The sequence below is a fragment of the Patella vulgata genome, chromosome 1 (genome assembly GCF_932274485.2).
Source record: "Patella vulgata chromosome 1, xgPatVulg1.2, whole genome shotgun sequence".
In the NCBI taxonomy this organism is placed as follows: Eukaryota; Metazoa; Mollusca; class Gastropoda; family Patellidae; genus Patella; species Patella vulgata.
In genome coordinates this window covers 73,914,693-73,933,845 of record NC_065879.2, presented here as the reverse complement: position 1 = coordinate 73,933,845, position 19,153 = coordinate 73,914,693, and the positions used below count along the sequence as shown (strand labels likewise).

Genomic DNA, 19,153 nt, shown 5'->3' with positions numbered 1-19,153 from the left:
CAGTTGATTCCAAGTGACACAACGAGGTCTTTGTATGGCTTCTCCTTAGATGTGGCAGCATGCATCCTTTTGGAATACTTTTACTACAGCCTCGTCAAGAAATCAACTCCCTTTCGGTTCTCACACCACTTATTGCTATTTGATGTGCTAAAAGGTGGGCCTTAATGTCCTTAGTACATTTTTTCAATCGTATGAAGTGATTCTCTTCGTAATATCTGGGATATGTACCACATTTAATGGCCAAACATGAGGAAAAACCGCAATTTTGTGCGCTTTCGTGCACGGCCATCTTGGATTGGATACCAATTAAGCCTCATCAAAGAGACTAGTTTTGCTCGAGGGGGTTTCAAGCTGCTACCAGTGAGCACGGGCGAATGATTTGGTGAAGAAACGGAGAGAGCTGGCTTACCCTGAATGAAAGTAGTTGGCCATTTCATAGAGAATGAGAGATTTACAATAGGGGAAATTCACCAACTTTGACTTATGATTTCGCATTGATTGAAGAGAGGTGACAGAGATTTTATTTCTTATATCGATAGAGGGAGTCGAGCTGTGCATAAAACCATTTCGATATTTTGACCTAGCCCCGCATCATAGAAAATAGAGCTAATCTTCGCAGGTGTATATTTTCTGTTATATTCACCATATCTTGCTGATCATTGCTCCCAGAGAATAGATGCGACTTCATTGTCTTCACACTGGGGCACAGGAAGACCCGCACTAACATTACCAATCACCACCATTTTCATCCAAACCCTAGACTCGCCACAATAGGTGGCTGAAAATTGACCAAAAATGACCTGAAAAGTGGCAAAATTGACCAAAAATCACCCAGAGGCTGTTTCTCAATAACGGTGAAATTTTGAAATCGGCCCTTCTGGCTGTGAAGCAGTCAGGGGGAGTCCATAAAATCCCCCGGAGATGAACTCGATCTGCCGACCCCCCATCTTCCCGATTTTGCACGATTTTGCATGGTTTTCTCATGGAATTACTCTTAATGATTTACTTGAATTATCAGGTTTTGAAGGTCTAAATATCCGAACTCCGCCATGCACACCAGACTGAGAAGGAGGCCACTATAAATTAGTAAATCGTTGCAAGCCATAAGTTTCCATTCAATAAATAAACAGTCTTCTGCTTAAATATAACGAGGTGTCTGTGGACTGTTTGAAAACAAAGGCCACTTTAAACAACTTATCTCGTATTTAAAGCTACGTTCCCAGAAAAGTATTTATCGGGTGGTTATTTCCAATAAAAGTATGGCAATTGTGGTATATATGGAAAGTAGAAATATCCAATCTTACTAGAAAAATACTGGATTCCCTGAAAAACACCCATGGAGCGCATACAGGACAAAAATGTAAGGGTTTCCCTAATCGACAGCCCGACGATTAGGAGTGTCTGCACGCGTGACGTCGAAGGTTGCAAGCGGAGATTAAGCGCTTGATGTACATTTTGATAAACTTTATGAAGAATTAGACGTACAACACTTTCTGAGATCAAAATCACGGTAAAAGACGCGGGCAGTGGATAATCCGAAAATTTAATTAGGCTTCGATATTTGTAATAAATAGTCAGCGATTAAAGACAACATCGTCTTGTGTATGCAATAAATTCTCCTCTGACTTCGCTTGCGTTTCTAGGTACCGAGAGAGGTAAGTCACATGACACAAACATGACCCTTTTTGATCGATTTTTTATAGCCAGGGTATTCCCCGACAATTGCAATGTTTTGAGAAGGATTTGAAGCCAAATTATGATAAATTAATTAGTTTGAATATGTTTTTAGTCCAAATATATCATCAAATCACCCAGTTTGTACCAGGGAATGTATCTTTAAATTATTATTATTCATTAGACATTCATTAGACAACAGGGTAATTACCAGTCTCAAATTCTAAAAGCAATATATCTTTAAATGGACACAATAAAATGCAGCAAAATGTCTTAATACCAAAATATGTTGTTAAAGTTGTATTTAATACATGGTTTAGCTCGGTTTATGTGTAATTATTTTTGAAAAAAAATGTCATCTAAGCAACCAAATTTTTAATATTATTGCAAAGAAGGGTTGCCCCAACCGTCACTTTCTAAGCTTTTATATTTACAACGCAATATACCCGGTAACCGTTTAGTTTGCTATTGACGTCGGAATGAATGGAGGCCATTCATACCGTTCGATCTATAGTCAGCTTTTGATTTGTATGCTATTGTTAATATGACAGGATTTTTACTAGCGACCATCGTGTTGACAGCTATGTAGCTTTACTATATATAGTATTGTCATATCTTCACCTATTACATGAATACAGTCTGCATATTAAACTGGTCTATGGACGGATTTAAAAAAAAACCCAACATATATTGGGTGAAACCCATGAGTGTCAGTCTCAATTTCTTGGAACCTGATTAATGATTGAACTGACCGGGAACACCGCTGTCGGGACAAAATCCTCCCTTTACGAGTTACAATAGATTATATATCGAAATCTAATGAATAAGCGGAGTCGTTGAAAAGCTGCAGTTTAAATAGCTACTTAGAGATGGTTGTATATTTAATTGTAATGCTTCTGGGATTACAGCGCATAGTGGACAAAAACAAACTTTAATCGCATGCACGACTAACACTAATTCAACGCACAAAGTATAGCTTGTGTGTATAATCTATTGGGGCGAAAGGCGATTCGCTTTAGAATGTTCTCTACATATGTATTGTCCGATCACCCAGAGAGTTATAATAGAATGCTTATCATAATAATATAATACATACACAAATAATGACGTCTGTTCGATTTACGACTTCTTCTTTGTTATTGAATATGAAATATATATCAGAACACCATTTTGAAACAAGAATCATTTCTAAAACGCAGATTTTTAAAACAATTTAATATGTGAGGATAGATACTGAAACGCTATAGACGATAAGTATAAATGGAAGAAAACGTTGTATATAAGTTTTTAGTTCTGCTATGTTTAGTTAAACAGGTTCGTATATTATTTTTCTACCTATAGAATACCTAGCAATTGTGTATATGAGTCTTTGTCGATAGATATATATGTTTTTTAATAGTTGGTTATGAGCGTAATAACACTGTACGAATGAACTATCAAAAAGTGTATATTCATATCAAAGAATCATTCTTTTATTTTATGCCCTAAAGATGCATTATGTAAGAGCTAGGCGTTCTTGCTATAATAGTTCGAAAATAGATAATTCAAAATTAATATATTGAAAGTTTGATTCAAATTACTTTATTCGGAGCACCCTTATCACAGCTTGAAGTTTTAACATAGATTGTTTATTATTGTAGCAACGTTACCTGTTAATCGAGCCTCGTTTCCCCATTTTTAAATTAAATCATTAAATGGTGATCGCTTATTTAAATCTGGTTACATCTGCGCCATCCGACTTTTCTAGAGAGTTGATTATAGGCTTATCATGTGAATAAATGTCTGAATAATAATTTATAAAACATTTAAAGCCAAAATAAAAACCTGTAATAGGCAGATTTAGCTCTTACATAATGCATCTTTGTACAAAATACTTATATTTATACTTTTATGGATACACAATTACTAAGTTTAATACTAAGCGACGTATCGACGAGGATAGTCTCGTCTTTAGCAGCAATAAAGAGAGTAATCTCGCCGAAACGTCGCTTAGTATTAAACTCAGAAATTGTGTATCCATAAAATTGTTCCTTGTGTTAATATGTTCAAATACTAAATGCCTATCAAAGAAGATACTATACATAATATAGTAAATCCCAGGCTTGTTCATGCCTGGGTAATTTTGTAAATATCCAGGCATGTTGTTTTGAATCTTTATCACTTATAACAAAATCCCGTTTATGTTATAAACCACCGTGAATTTCTTTACCTAACAGGGTAATTATTATATAACGAGCATATAAACAAAAATATTTATATTCTCTCCAAATATATTATTTGTTATGATACCGTTATTACCATTGGCGGACACGCCAAATAAAACATTCTCTTAATGAAAATCTATTAAAATAGATAGGTAATGTTCGACGGATTAGTAGTTTAGGCTAATGCCAAATTTAAATTCCAGAAACTTATTGCTTTACCTCTTCGAAACAAACAGATGATAAATTCACCCTTATTATGCATAACAATTCTAGTAACCGATCATAATTGTCTATCACTTAGGCTGCTCACACAGCACAAGTTTAACTGTATTTTAGGGACCTTTTAAAGTGTCCGCGAAGTTTGTCAAGTTCTAAAAGGTAATTTGACAATAACCAACGATAATCAAATGTTAAAAACGAAATAATTACAAGTTCGAAATATCTGTTTTACTATAGATATACAAAGATACGGTAATTATGATTATGGTTAGTATTCATGTATGTGTACGATATTCCAAAGTACGATTATACTAATACCAAATGCTTCGTTTTAGCGGAAGATGCCACATCTACTAAAATGTGTTATATTCTTAGTATAATACTGTGTCGAAATATCAATTTGAAGGTTTTATTGAATATTCATAATCATATTTTAATTTGATTGTTAAGGTTACTGGGCAACCCGTGATTGCCGATCAACCAATAGTTGGTAATGTTAAAGAAGCAACGTTTGCCCAGGTAGCAATAGCTGACATCAAATGCACAGATCCTGGTGGAGGTAAGGTAGCAGTTTCCATAGAAACAGTTACCAGCACACCAACAGCAGGACATTGTCAACGGTGTTTCCAAGCATTTAACTTTGCTACTGGTAGGTATACGTAGCGACCTGATATCATTTTGCAATTTTTTTTAATATACTCTTCAAAAAAGTAGGGGATATTGAAAAGCAAATACCCATGCAGGTTGCGATATGATAAATAGCCATGGACATTTGACATACTTTGAGAGTATGTTCACAGATGAAGAACTTATCCCCCAACAGAACCACTGAGCTGCACATGCGACACGCAATAGCATCATACATGTGGGAGGGGGTCATTGTCAAATTTGACACTTCAAGGAAGGGTTGATGAAAACTACCGTGTGCTGGTTTATCTATCCATGTTTGCTTTTCTATCGATTCTTGCATAAGATTTACTGTTTAGCGTATCTTTGCGTTAGTGTGTTACGTTTAATTTGATCGGGAGACGTGTTCGTCGACGTCAATCTGCAAGAATTGGCCGTGGCACTGCAAGAGGAGTGGGTCAGATTGCCCCAAATCGTGATTGGACGGTTGATAAGGAGCATGCCACGACGAATTGCTGAATGTCTGAGGATTGGTGGAGCAATTACTCATTATTAAGACAAAACTCAAAAACGTCCATTTTCACTTTTGACGGCGTATCTCGTTGCGAGTGAAATGGGGCCGTCAGATAAGCCGCCCATATGAACTGTTGATGTTCATGTGTAGGCAATTGGCCTGTTATTAACATACACTGGTTAGCTCTGATAAAAACAGCAGTGCATTTCCGCAGTTTTGTATTGTTTCTGAATATCCCCTACTTTTTTTAAGAGTATATAAGGAACGGTTTGAAATCGTATCTATGCTCTGAAAGTAATTACAAAAACCAAAGTAGATAGCTAGATCTACCATTTAAATTTGAGATTTTTAAGATCTGTTAAGCTTTTTCCTTATTTTAGATGTCAAACAATAGAATTTAATTTTAGAACAAAATATGGATAAGAAATTCTTTTAGTCAATATTTTACAGCTCCATCCACCTCTTGTTCCTGCAAAGCATACTTTTTTCTCCTACATTCACAGAAAAAACGTTGAACCAACAACCGTGCGAAGAATTTTCTCCGTTTTGACATCACACAACTCCAATCCTATACATGTATTACTCTCACCTTAATAGGCCAACCAATTCATAAAGTCTTAATTGTGGCTAATTGAAGTTCCGCGCTTAGCATGTATTGAGATATTGTCTGTTATTTGATTGTGGATAAGGTGATGGTGGGATGAGCGTGTGGTTATGTAATGGGGAGGGGACGGGGTAGGGTCAGGACCCAAAAAAGGTTTTCATCCTCACCTTGGTAACGCAATAAGCAATAAACCACCAAAATGACATTGTTAATGAAAGGATGAAATATACCATATTCTTTAATTTCAGGATTACCTGAACAATGGAAGATATATTTTATTCCCGGCAACTCACCCTTGTCGTATTTGTCAGCCAGTCGTTATGACATAATGGTAGCTTGTCGCGATGGTAATGGTGGTACAACAAATACGGTGATTGGTATAAATGTTATACCAAACGCACCGCCATTTTTTAATCCAGTTTATAGTAAGCTTATACGTTTTCTCTAATCTAACCTTTGGTCAAAGCGTGCATTAAACTGAAATTACTGAGGGACTATAATTACTCTTTTACAATTCGAATCACATTAAAGATATATTATGGGAGATTCGATAAGAGTTGGCAGTTCTCACTATAAAAGTTAAAAACTAGATAATGTAAAGGCAATTTGCTGAAAATTGCATTCAAATTGATCCACTATGAACCGAGAACTAAGCGGTTGAAATTTCTGGCTAGCCTTGATCATCATTACTAAAGTCAGTACGATAAACAGCAAAGTCTCGATTATCCGTTTAATCGTTAAATCGTGACGGAAAGTTATGCAGTAAATCGGCTCACAATCCACTAAAGATCACAGGCTAGCGATGCCATCTAGAGTTGATTATGGTCGGGATAGGTTAATTAATGTTTAATTAATAATTTAGATAACATTTCAGGCCTAAAGAAAGGCCTGCAATAGGCCGATTTAACTCTTGTATAATGTATGTTTAAGTGAAAACACCGCTTTACGCCGAAGATTCTAACACATTGTCTTGCACACAATGATCCCTCCAAGCTAAATAAAAGGTAATTGTTCTCTTTCAGTCAATAAGGATATTCCGAATAGTGGTACAAAGACAGCCGGGGACAGTATTGACTTTTTTACGGCTTTGGATCCTGATGGCGATTCACTGTTTTACACCATGAATACCTCAATTACAACAGATATTTTCCAGATAAATGCTGGTACGTTGTTTTAAAAGTGTAATCTCTCGTCAGTTCTTGAGATGCGGCGAGTGATGTAACATGTCATTATGGCGGTCTTAGGCGAAGAAACCCGGCCCCGGTTTCACAAAACATTCCCAGACTTACGTTAAGAGTTGTGTAATTTCTGAACTTAAGTCTGATAAATCTTTGTGAAACCGAGATTGAAAGTTGTGTAATTTCTGAACTTCAGTCTGATAAATTGAAAGTTGTGTAATTTCTGAACTTCAGTCTGATAAATCTTTGTGAAACCGTGATTGAAAGTTGTGTAATTTCTGAACTTCAGTCTGATAAATCTTTGTGAAACCGTGGCCTTATCTTAATTGAAAGGGTTCACTATCTGTTTTCAGGTAGACTTCGAAGAAAAGTACTAGACACATCTCAATTATACGTATATTGAACGACATGGCTTAAATCGGTTATTCTGCTCTAATGCAACACGTCCCGTTCTGATAAAGCGGGGTTGGGTGGCCGAATAGTTAACGCGTGCGCGTTTGATCACAATGTCTATCATGGAGTCAAGTGGCGTGGTTTCGAATACCCGATTGTACGTGACAAGGAGTATGGTCGCCTGTCCAACCTCTTGAGTTTTCTCCGGGTCCTCCGGTTTTCTCACACTGCTAAAAACCCCTACGCGCTAGCGAAATATTGAAATAAAGTTGAACCATGTTAGTCCAGAAATGATCTGGTTTGTGTCCAGTGGATGTTAAACCCCATTTCTCCCCTTTTCTGATAATAAAAGTTTATATTATTAAGTCTGAATAGCAAAGTGACCGTTCTGCTTTTCTGATAATAGATGTCTGATATCATTTGGGAGCATGGTGATGAAGTCTACTACATGGCTGTGGGCCTCAACTTTTCACTTAATGCTCTTGTCATATATGGCATTTAAAGTAAAACGATTATACGATTATCCATACATTTCTAAATCATTTTGGTTGAACTTGTGCTTTTATTGACAGCTACTGGAGAAGTAACACTGCGGAAAGCCTTAGGCGCGCTCTGTAGGAGTAATTTAGTCTTATATATTGAAGCCAGAGACAACTTTAATGCCCAAGTAGCTAAACTATCGGCTAATCTACATTTCAAACGTAAGTATGACACAAGTTTAGGTTCATTTAAGGGATTGGTTTCAGTCAAAGTTTAGTAAATAAAATCGGTAAAAAAAGTTGGTGTCGATCTATCAAGTGACGAATACGAATCGATATTTTTATTTGAAATTTCCAGACCAATCTGATTAAAATACAGATCTATATTTCGTTTCGTTTTTTTATACCTTCGATGGCCTACACTACATGAAGATCTGACAAGTTATAGCGATAGGTCACGTCAGGGGTGAAAAGACCGACTTATAACCCTATGATGTCGGACATTTGATTAACCAATCAGCATTGGTGTTACTAGTGGATTACCCACAGCTCACCGTAACAGACCGTTTCATTGGTTTATCCCTGACACCATTCAGAACACGAGTTAAATAACAACTCTTCCAGATCCAAGTGTAGTAAAGACAAGTAAAACGAAATTCTGAACTAAAAAAACGAAACGAAATAGGATCTGTGTTTTAACCAGATTGTTTCCAGACAAGTTATGGGTTAGATCGTTACATTTTGGTGTTCAATAAGATACACATCGGAGAGCTGTTAACGTTCACACCATATGCTATATACTATTTTAATACGTCTTTTGTCTTTAGCAATGGGGGATCACGTGGCTAAGTGGGTAAGATGCTGGCTCGCTAGCCTGGGGGTCGGGTGTTCGATCCCTGCTTTGGCCGAGAAAGTTCATTCACATTTTCCGGCGTGGTTTCCCCCTTGTCAGTGATGCAGGATGGAGGGCCTGACAAGGACAGCTGTCTAGTCGTTCGGATGGGACGAAAAACCGAGGTCCCGTGTACACATTGGTGTGCACGTAAAAGATCCCTTGGCAGTTGGAATTCGATATAAGAGTAGGCCGTAGCGCCGCTGCCCGGACAAAATTTCCCTCATGGCGTATGCCCGTCTTTATTAGCCCAGGTTAGGAGCAGAACAGTAGGACGTTAACCCCCATTTCATTTCATTTCATTTCTTTAGAAGTGGGAAGCCAGGGTGGCTAGGTGGCTAAGTGAGTAAGAAGATGGCTCGCTAGCCATGACAATTCACAGTAAAACAGAAACGATTGAATGTAAAACAGTTTATATAAATTCCTATTATATTATTAAATGTGTTGCGACCCATTTGTGCCAATTTCTAGCTCCAAAATATTACCGATTTAGCTCCTTTAAAGTCACCCATTTTAACAACACCTCGAACATTGTGTTTACAGGCTATGTATCCATATTATCTGTCAACTTTTAGCTTTTTGCCATAAATTACAGTTATGAACTATCCCAGTATTATCACCAACCTAAACCGTGTTGTTACTGTAAAGGAGAATATGGTTCCTGACTCAATACCTATTGAAAGAACAGATACCCAAGAACTAGCGTTTACTTGTGACCTTACAGTACAGCCACCTTCTATGACGTCTAAAATTAACTACGATAACACAGGTAAAACTGTTACGGTAAATTCTTGGCATACTGTGCACGGAACTGTGGAAAAACCACTAGAAACGTCAACGCTGGCTGATTAATTAAGGTCTGACGTCATAGGGTCAAAAACCGCCGGTATGACCTCTGACGCGTCCTGTCACTACAACCGGTCAGACCAAAGAAAGTATAAAAAAACGAAACGAAATATAGATCTGTATTTTAATTAGATTGGTAATGGCAAGTTCGACAATCAAGTATATAAATCGAAGTCCTTTGATTGCCATACATTATGGATTAATAAAAGGGTAAATTGTCTCGAATTTATTTTATGTTTACAGGACCTAAAATTCTTCTATCATTATTGAATTATGAAGTAGACAAGAACGCCAATATAACTGTACAGTGTACAGATGGTTTATGTAATGCTGTACCCAAATGGGTGTATTTACAAATACTGGATGTCAACGACAATCCACGTCTCGACCCTCCAACACAAACCATTTCCGTTCCCGAAGGCTATGTAAGTATACATGGAAGCCCGAGAATGACATTTCTTTTGTGTGTCAACCTAGAAATATTGGCAACGTTAAATCAATCAAGTTGTTATTAGAGTAATTAAATGCTGACGATATATAAGTCCCCACAAAAGTTAGAGGAAAAGGGGCGTCTTAAATTGAGACTGATGATTTCGAATCGTGCGTATTTCCGGTATGCGAATTGCCTATTTGAAAATAACTCCCGAACACCATAAACATAATATTTTCTATACAATATCCGGACAATCAAAAAAGTTCATTCATCGATATACGTGATTCGAAATATTTACCAGAATTAGCTTATTATAGAAACGAACAATATTGTTTTATTGGTGCTTTATTTAATACCTCAAATGAGAATTAACATTGGGTTAGTGTCGTGGACAAAATTGGAATTGCAATTTTTCGAAGACAAAACACATTTCAAAATTTCATAAATATGTTGCATGTATAATCTTATTTTCGAGTCATTACTTTCGCTTTCTTAGATATCAGTTCTTCCCAACTATATACTCACAGACGAAGATGGTTCCGATCCACCTGTTTATTATTTTGTCAACGCCGTACCGGCTGGTTTCTTCATAGACAAAGTTACTGGAAGAATAAGAACAAACATCGACTACCGTGTAGACATGAATAACCAGGTAGATTTAACCCTGACCATTGCCGCCAATGATACCAAAGGTCCACAACCGACCAATCCTGTAACAGTGCTGTTAAGTATTTATGACGTTAACGATAATCGACCAATTATTACTAAGACATCTTATGAGTATCTGCTGGAAGACTGTACGCCACCGGGAGTCCTAGATACACTTGTTGGTAAGTTATCCAGATCATCTTTTAAACCCATTCATTTCATAGGTTAAAAAGAAAGTAAAATGTGCTATTTAAAACATTTAAAAGAAAGCAAACTACAAACGGAATTGTATTTTTCGAATAAATCCAGGGAATAAAACAGACTAAAAATTACCTTCCGTAAAGATACTTGTTTTTTTAACGAGTCGATGGATTCTTGTTAATACGAAAAATGATTTGCTAAAAAAAAGGACTCGTATTTTTCGAATAACTTAAGGGAAAACAGCCTAAAAATTGCCTTCTGTAAAGAAACCTGCTTTTTGAGACGAGTCGGTGGATTCTTGTAAATACGAAAAATGATTTGCTTAAAAAAAAAATAACAAAAAGCGCAACGGAAACACGTGCTGATTGTAAGCTATGTGAAAAATATGCGATGATCAAGTCGTGCAAACATTTACGTGCACTAATAAGAGCACTCAGACAGTTTTTAAATCAAAAAAAGACTACGAGCAAAGACAACTGAATGGACAAAATTCTCCAATCTCAGCGAGAACCCGTAACCATAGAAATAAAACAAACCTTACCACATGGTTATCTCAATATGATTGAAGTGCTGTATTTTATAGTTTCCAGTTAGTGTATGACTTTAAAAAGCTACGACCACCCATAAACAAATATAGCCACATATATTTTTTTACAGCCACCGATGCCGATGGCGGAATAAATAGTGAGATAGAATTTGAAACCAAGATTTCTGGCAGTCTTTCCGTGACGTCAACGGGTCAAATATCACTGCGAGCAGCACCTGTAGCAGGAGGTTTTGATAATGTAGAAGTGTATGCCTACGATAAAGGTTTAAATCCAGGTGTTTTAAAAGTAAGACCAATCGGATTAAGCCCAATTTTGTTTCATGTTTTGTTCCAGGATAGCGGGATCTGGAAGAGTTTGAAATAAACCGCTTGACGTTGGAGGGTAGCCAATGGAATTTTCTGGCAAATCCGGTTTGTATCTTAGGTGTGCATGCAATTCTGGGAGACACATATAGCCGTAGAAAACAAACCACAGGTGGAATTTAACAGTTTACGTCTTTCAGTCAAATTTCACCGATGACACGTGACTCCCGAAGTAAACCAAGTTCTTTATTTACCTCGCGGTCAAAAAAAGATCCCTCAATACCATTGACATTATTATCTACTTAAAGGAAACATCCACCATAACACAGTATAACAATATGTTCCTTTAAATCAACATTTTCGTTATCATTTATGTACGTATTGTGTATAATATTAAATATGTATTGGTTTATTTCAGAGTGCAGCTCCTGCAGTCATAACTTTAATAGGGATTCCCTGTGCAACAACACCTTTTACTGGAGCTACTACCGGGCTAACGACAGAGTCTACCACCATGTCTACAGAGCCACCAGAACCAACCTTACCACCCAATCAAAGGAAGAACAATCCCGAGGACCTGATATGGATATCCATGGCCTGTGTCCTGGGTCTGGCTATTGTTGCGTTGTTTATTTTTATTATCTACAGATGTAACGTGGCAGCCAGAAATAAACGTAGAGACATGAGTAGAAAGGATGGACCGCCGAGAAAAAGTTCTAAGGCGTAAGTTACACGTTTTGATCACAGGTGCTTATAATCTAGAAAGTCCTGCATGAGAGTAGCGAGCCAACTATTTGAAACCTATCCGTTTTTTAATTATAGAAAGGAGATAATCTAATATTATAAGGCAGTGGTTCTCAACCAGTGAGCCGCGGCACACAGGTGTGCCGCGTGATCTTCCTAAATGTGCCGCGGAATTTTGAACGGCACACCAAGAAAATGCGAAAAACCACATGATCCCGATAGAGTATTCGCTGGTGTCTACTGATAAGTTCATAGCTGTGTTTTTCTTTATTTAGTTCGAGTCAGTCTACGTGTCTATGACTAGTCTCTGTCTACGGTTGTATGCCGTCTGACTTGCCATGTTTTTATTTTGCGAAATTCAGATATTTTTCATATGTATTTAGCCAGGTGTGCCGCTATGTTTTCTTGTGTTTCAAGGTGTGCCGTTGGCAAAAGAAGGTTGAGAACCACTGTTATAAGGTCAGGTAACTCGTATCGAATTTGTCCTTAGTGCGAATATATCGGTAAGGAAAAGGCAAACCTTTGACGAAGAATGTCAAGGTTAAATATCACCGCCCTATTTGAACGTGAATAATTGTCAAAAATATTTGATGAATCCTCAAGGCATGTTATTAAGTCATGGTTAATTGTTATTAACTTGATTTGAACCTAACAATCATTTGAGGATTCGATTATTACAATTGAGCCTTAAAATACCCATTTTAGTATTCGTTTATAAGACTCGGTTGACAGAAAGAATACGAACCTGGTCGTGAAATTTCCAATCATAACTATTGAGAATTTTTTTTTTTTTTTAGATTATTAAATTGTAAGATGTTGAAATAATTTTCTATATTTAGATATGTGAATCCAGACCATATAAAAACAAGATCTGCATCAATTGTAGAGGCGACACCAGTCAACAAAAAACAAGAACAAAAAGATTACTTTAAAAATGGTAAAATATCTTCATACGCTTTGTATTATTAAAGTCTGAATTCATATTAATAACAAGCGGTTACCATGCAAGATACGTCCACATTTTACAGAATGTGAGCAGAGAACAAGCTAAACAGAAAAGCGATTTTTCGTACAATAAGGGACCATAATCCAGGAATTAAGGGTTCGATTAGCCCAAATATCGAAAGGATCTCAGAGCTTTGGGATATAAACATATATTTTAAGTTTCATCAAATTCGGATAAAAATTGGGACCTCTAGAGGGTCCACAACCTTGGTATAACATACTTTTACACAATTTTTGCCCGAAAGTTTCCGTCCGATTTTTATTAATCTTCCTTTTTTGGAATGTACGAATTTTATATTTATGTTTTCAGATATTAAAGATAATTATAAAGAAACATACAAGACCAAGACCCTTACATCAGCAGTGTAGCAACACAAAAATTTGATGTTTTTGGTTTTCAATCAGTTTCTGTATTTTAAATAAAGGGTATTTTTAGATTAATGAAAACTATTAATTATAAAAATAGAAAGAAAAATTCTTATTTATTTGACGGATATTAGCTGGGTTGGAAGAAAGAATTGGATGGCTATAATTTACTTTGGGATTGTTCGATGTTAATGTTTTACATCAAATGCTTATTTGATAAGCCTATATTTTAATATATAGTCTCGATTTTTGTAACTTTAATGTGATTATATACACAGTAACACAAAAGATTTAAACATCCATACTTAGCAGTTTTTGTAATGAAATGACCTATTCGACTTTGTAAAATAGATGCTCAAATGTCGTTATATTTATAAAATACAAAAATATGTAAATAGCGCTATTTATTAAATTTGTTTAACTATTATCAGTGCGTTCGTGTGTTATCATGAAAAGGATCAATTAAGGAAAAAAGACCGGCTATTCCTGAAGACAGTTTTTTCTCTCAGGTATTACTATTTTGATATTTTCCTCAATCTAATTAAAATATAGATCTATATTTCGTTTCGTTTTTTATACTTTCGATAGCCTACATACATGTAGAGATCTAACAAGTTATAGTGGGAGTTCACGTTCTATGACGTCAGGTACCAAGCAAGCGACATTTGACCCGATTACGTCAGTCATTCGATTAACCAATTAGCGACCGCCATGTATTTTTTTTATCTACTTTTGCTTTGTTTTGATTTCTATTGCCTCTAATGTCTACCCACAGTTCCGCGCAACAAAGGTCAAACGCTCGATTCGACAGACCATTTGATTGGCTGATCCCTCATTTCAAACAGAACACGAGTTAAATAACAACGCTTCCAGATCCAAGTGTAGTAAAGACAAGTAAAATCGAAATTTTGAACTATAAAATCGAAACGAAATTGGATCTGTGTTTTAATCAGACTGTTTTTTCCTGTATTACGAATTTGACAATGTGTGTATGATAAACCAATTTTACGTACTTCAGGTATTGCTCCACTTATTTGTGTCGAATTAAATTTTAGATCTGTTCACTAAAAGGGTGTGATCTAGCTACTTGGATCAGCTTTTAGAAACCCGTCGCTCAAGCGCTATAATTAGAGATGTATTATGTACGAGCTCAATTTGGTTGCTTTCTATGGCTTCGTATAGTGTTTTGTCTGAGGTCCCTCAATTCCATAATCCATCCTGCGTTGTTATAATATATCGCTTTTGTGTCGAGGTTTTGTTTGTTGTGAATTGAAAATAATTATACCAAATATATCGCGCGTAGCTCCATTCTGCAAAAATAGTCAGCCCACTTCATGCACCCTTTATCACGTCGTTTGTCCCCTCTGACTCCACTATATAAACAACATATTGAGACGAAAACTCCCGACTGGTACTATGATATATGCCTAATATTCACTTAAAATCTACATGTGTTCAAGCGAGCCCTTGACACGACAATCTAGTGTTAAGTGTCGTGTGTCTTAAAAAATTTTATGGTATGAGGAGCTAGCAGGTTGAACACGCCTTAAGCGCCCCATACACGATCAATTATATTGCGCAATTTAATTGTCAATACCCTGAATTGACAATTATATTGACCGTGTATGGGTGATATTGATGACTTGCGCAATTGTATTGAGTGAATCAAACTCTGCTTGATATTTGATTGCGCAAGTCTATTTGATTGCACAATTAATTGATCGTGTGTGGTGATCGTCAATTAAATTGTGCAATAAAATCATTTGTCTGCCAGATTTCCTTCTTGGAACATCCATTTCCTCTTCTACAGCAAGAGCAACTGCCACGGCGATTGCTGGGTCAAAATCCCCCATCCTTTCTCAACGGATAACAAGACCAAAATGAGTCTAGTTTGCGCAATTAAAGTGTCAATTATATTGAGCTGTGTGTGGGCAGCAAAAAATTGTCAATTATATTGTGCAACCAGGCTTGCGCAATATAATTGATCGTGTATGGGGCGCTTTACAATGTCCAATATGGCTGGAAAGTTTACTCTAACAGGATGTCTGGGGACTTTTAAATTATTATCAAAGGGTATCATGAATGTATGCCCAAATTTTAGTCTCTTTAACCAAATAACAACTTTTTTTGTTTTGGTTTTATTAGAATATAACAGGAGTTCACAGAATGGAAAACATATTTTAATGGCGATTATCATTAAAGGGCAATGTTGGTGTAAGCCATTATCACATATGTGATGGAACTGGTTAAACACATTCAAAATATAATTTTAACATATGGATCTTGCTACGATAGATGCGTAACGAAGATTTCAAGAAACGTAAGCGACGAAATCGAAAGGAAAATACGAGTTATCATTCTATATAAACTGACTGAAGTAACGAGCGATAACAGATACTTTATTTTTATTAAGTATAAAATGAATAAATACAAGGGAATGCACGGACTATTTTTATTCTCGTTTTCTCTTATCTAGTGACATTCACTTATATTTTGGAACGTGTTTAAGCAGTTCTATCACATATGTGATAATGGCTGACACCAATATTGTCCTTTAACAAAGCAGTTATTAATAACTATTACCTACATTAATAAACACCAAAACATAATATGGAACACAATTACTATTTTAATTAAAGCGACGTTTCATTAAGGATTCTCTCAACGTTTTCAAGCAAATGATGATGAACATATGTTGTTGTGTATATTTCAGATTTAACGTCCAATACATTAGATATGATATTATGGACAGGTTAATTTAATTAATTTATCTACATTTAAATGGTTGAAAATTGGTAAAAACACAAACTAAAAAAGTCCTCCCTGTTTATCAAAAAGTCACCTTAAAGGAGCTAAATCGCTAACATTTGGGACCTAGAAATTGACAAGAGTTTGATTTGGTGCAATGTGTCTAGCCTCGTCCCTCGAGTCTCTTGATACAACTGGGACTGAAGCGCATTATGGTACACGATTCGTGTACCAATGGTAAAATGTTTATTTTGTCTTAAATATTGGATATCAAAAGCCCATCTTTTTCCGGTAAGATCACAACATGAATGTTGATTTAATTTGAAAAATAAATCGTGTTTTCAATGTTGAAGATTTTGGATGATATTGAATTAGAGACTTAGCTACTTTAAACCACACTTTTAAAAGACCATTGTCGTGAGAAGAGAAGGCGGTCCATCTTCTACAGAAGACCATTAGGGTCAATCAAATGTGAAAAAAAAATATTCTGAGTATCTTGTAATTACAAAATAGCCTATCTTGTAATTACAAGATAACCATTTTATATAACTATCTTGTAATTACAAGATAGCTTTCTGGTAACTATCTTCTAATTACAAGATACCGAGAATCCCATTAGGGTCAATCACATGGAAAAAAGTATTCTAACTAATTACAAAAAGAACGATATCAGAATAGATGCATCTTGAGTAAAGTCTGTATCTTTACAGGTCCGGGACTATACAGCGCAGTGGACGCTTACGACTGGCTTCCGGATCCATTGACGTGGTTTGTTAATTATTGATGTTTATTTCTTGCAATGTCTATGTAGTTTGTCTTGTCGGGTTTGTTTTGCGTGCAATGTGGTCCTCCTGTACTTACTATAAGAACAATGTCACAATACATGCATCTGTACTATAACATAACAATGTCACAATACATGTACCTGGCCCTTATTTCTCAACCTACCATTCTTTTTTCCCATCTTAGGGCCAAATTAGGGGACAATGTATTTGTCATTGGCAGCGACGAAGAACGCGCCATGACAAATCCATTAGAAGATTGTTTCCATGATGCAACATTTTTATTGTGTACAAAACCTAAATGATAATATCATTCGCTTTATAGAAAAATCGGGGACACCATTGGAGGAAAGAAGCAAAAAACTCAAGATCAGTTATGGCGATGACGTTAGAGGGGAAGGTCACGTGCTTGAGTATTTCCCCGGACCCGGCTTACAAACATTATGTCGGCTAGAGGAGGGTCAGTAATTTGGGAGCCACGATGGCTAAGTAGGTAAGACGCTGGCTCGCTAGCCTGTAGGTCGCGGGTTCCCTCCCGGTGTTGACCGAGAAAGTTCAGGCGTGGTTTCTCCTTGTCAGTGGTGCAGAACAAAGGGCCTGACAAGGACTGCTGTCTAGTCGTTCGGATCGGACGAAAAACCGTGGTCTCGTGTACACATTCCTTGGCAGTTGGAATTCGATATAAGAGTAGGCCTTAATTAGCGACGCTGTCCGGGCAAAATTTTCCTCATAGCACACCGTATGGCGTATGCCCGTCTTCATTATCCCAGTCGGAGTAGAACAGTAGGACGTTAAACCCCATTTCATTTCATTTGTCAGTAACTTGAGATCCTGTGTATTTCAAATGTGTATGTAGTAATGTAAACGGGTTGGTAAAAGGGACATAACTCCACAGACCGCCAGTAATTTCCTCATTGACTTCAATGTTAATTCTGGTCTCTTGCTATAAATAGATCAACAACAAATCGTACCGAGATGGTGAAAATTAATGAAGGTCTGCAATTCTGCATCCATAGCCTATGCTTAAAAAGATGGCTATGGATAATCAAAAACTGGTTGCACATATTCCATTGTCTTAATATAATATTAATCATAGTTAATGAAACTTTCAGGGGATGTCCAAAAGAAACGATATACATTAAAATAGTACACATACTTAAATTTTTAAATGCATCTGAATGTAAAGGGCAGATTAAAAAATTGTATATCAGCAAATTATGTACCAGACTGAACTGAAATGCTGATGATTAAATTCAGTTTCGATATTCTGAAATTTGGCCTATTCGCACCGATAAAACGACTTTTACACCTTGAAGAATAGAGGAAAAAAGAGGGTCGAAGTATTATATATATGAAAGATATGGATTGTTTTATACCCCTCAAAAACTGATGATTTCACGGTCAGTAAATTGGAAGGTAACTCGACGCATTTTTATAAAATCTTTCCCTGTATTAGAATGAAACTAGCGCTGAGTGGAATGTTTCCATTTGAGTAGATTTATGTCCAACAATTTAAACAATGAATTATGAAAGAATTAAAGGACATGAAAATCGACAGTTGTCGATTGTCATAATCTTTTACTGTTTTCCGTGCATTTGATAAGACGACGACGACGCCAATGAGAAAGCAACCGATTCGTTATTTCATGAGAGAGAAAAAAAACCTAGTAAAGCCTGTTATAAATTTGGTTGACATTCATTGAGGGGTGAGCTTGTGGGATTGTGGATGGGGCTCTAGATCCCCCC

General features: G+C 36.4%; 1 protein-coding gene across 1 annotated transcript; it reads left to right on the top strand.

The window, feature by feature from the left end:
• Nucleotides 1-2,804: 2,804 nt before the first annotated feature.
• LOC126811816 (protein dachsous) lies at nt 2,805-14,304 on the top strand. Its single transcript, XM_050537744.2, has 12 exons — nt 2,805-2,988; nt 4,548-4,746; nt 6,091-6,267; nt 6,865-7,005; nt 7,986-8,114; nt 9,380-9,553; nt 9,874-10,055; nt 10,560-10,893; nt 11,570-11,745; nt 12,181-12,485; nt 13,346-13,443; nt 13,822-14,304. Exons 1-12 carry the CDS (start codon nt 2,935-2,937, stop codon nt 13,878-13,880), a joined length of 2,028 nt encoding a protein of 675 aa, XP_050393701.1. The 5' UTR covers nt 2,805-2,934; the 3' UTR covers nt 13,881-14,304.
• Nucleotides 14,305-19,153: the final 4,849 nt, after the last annotated feature.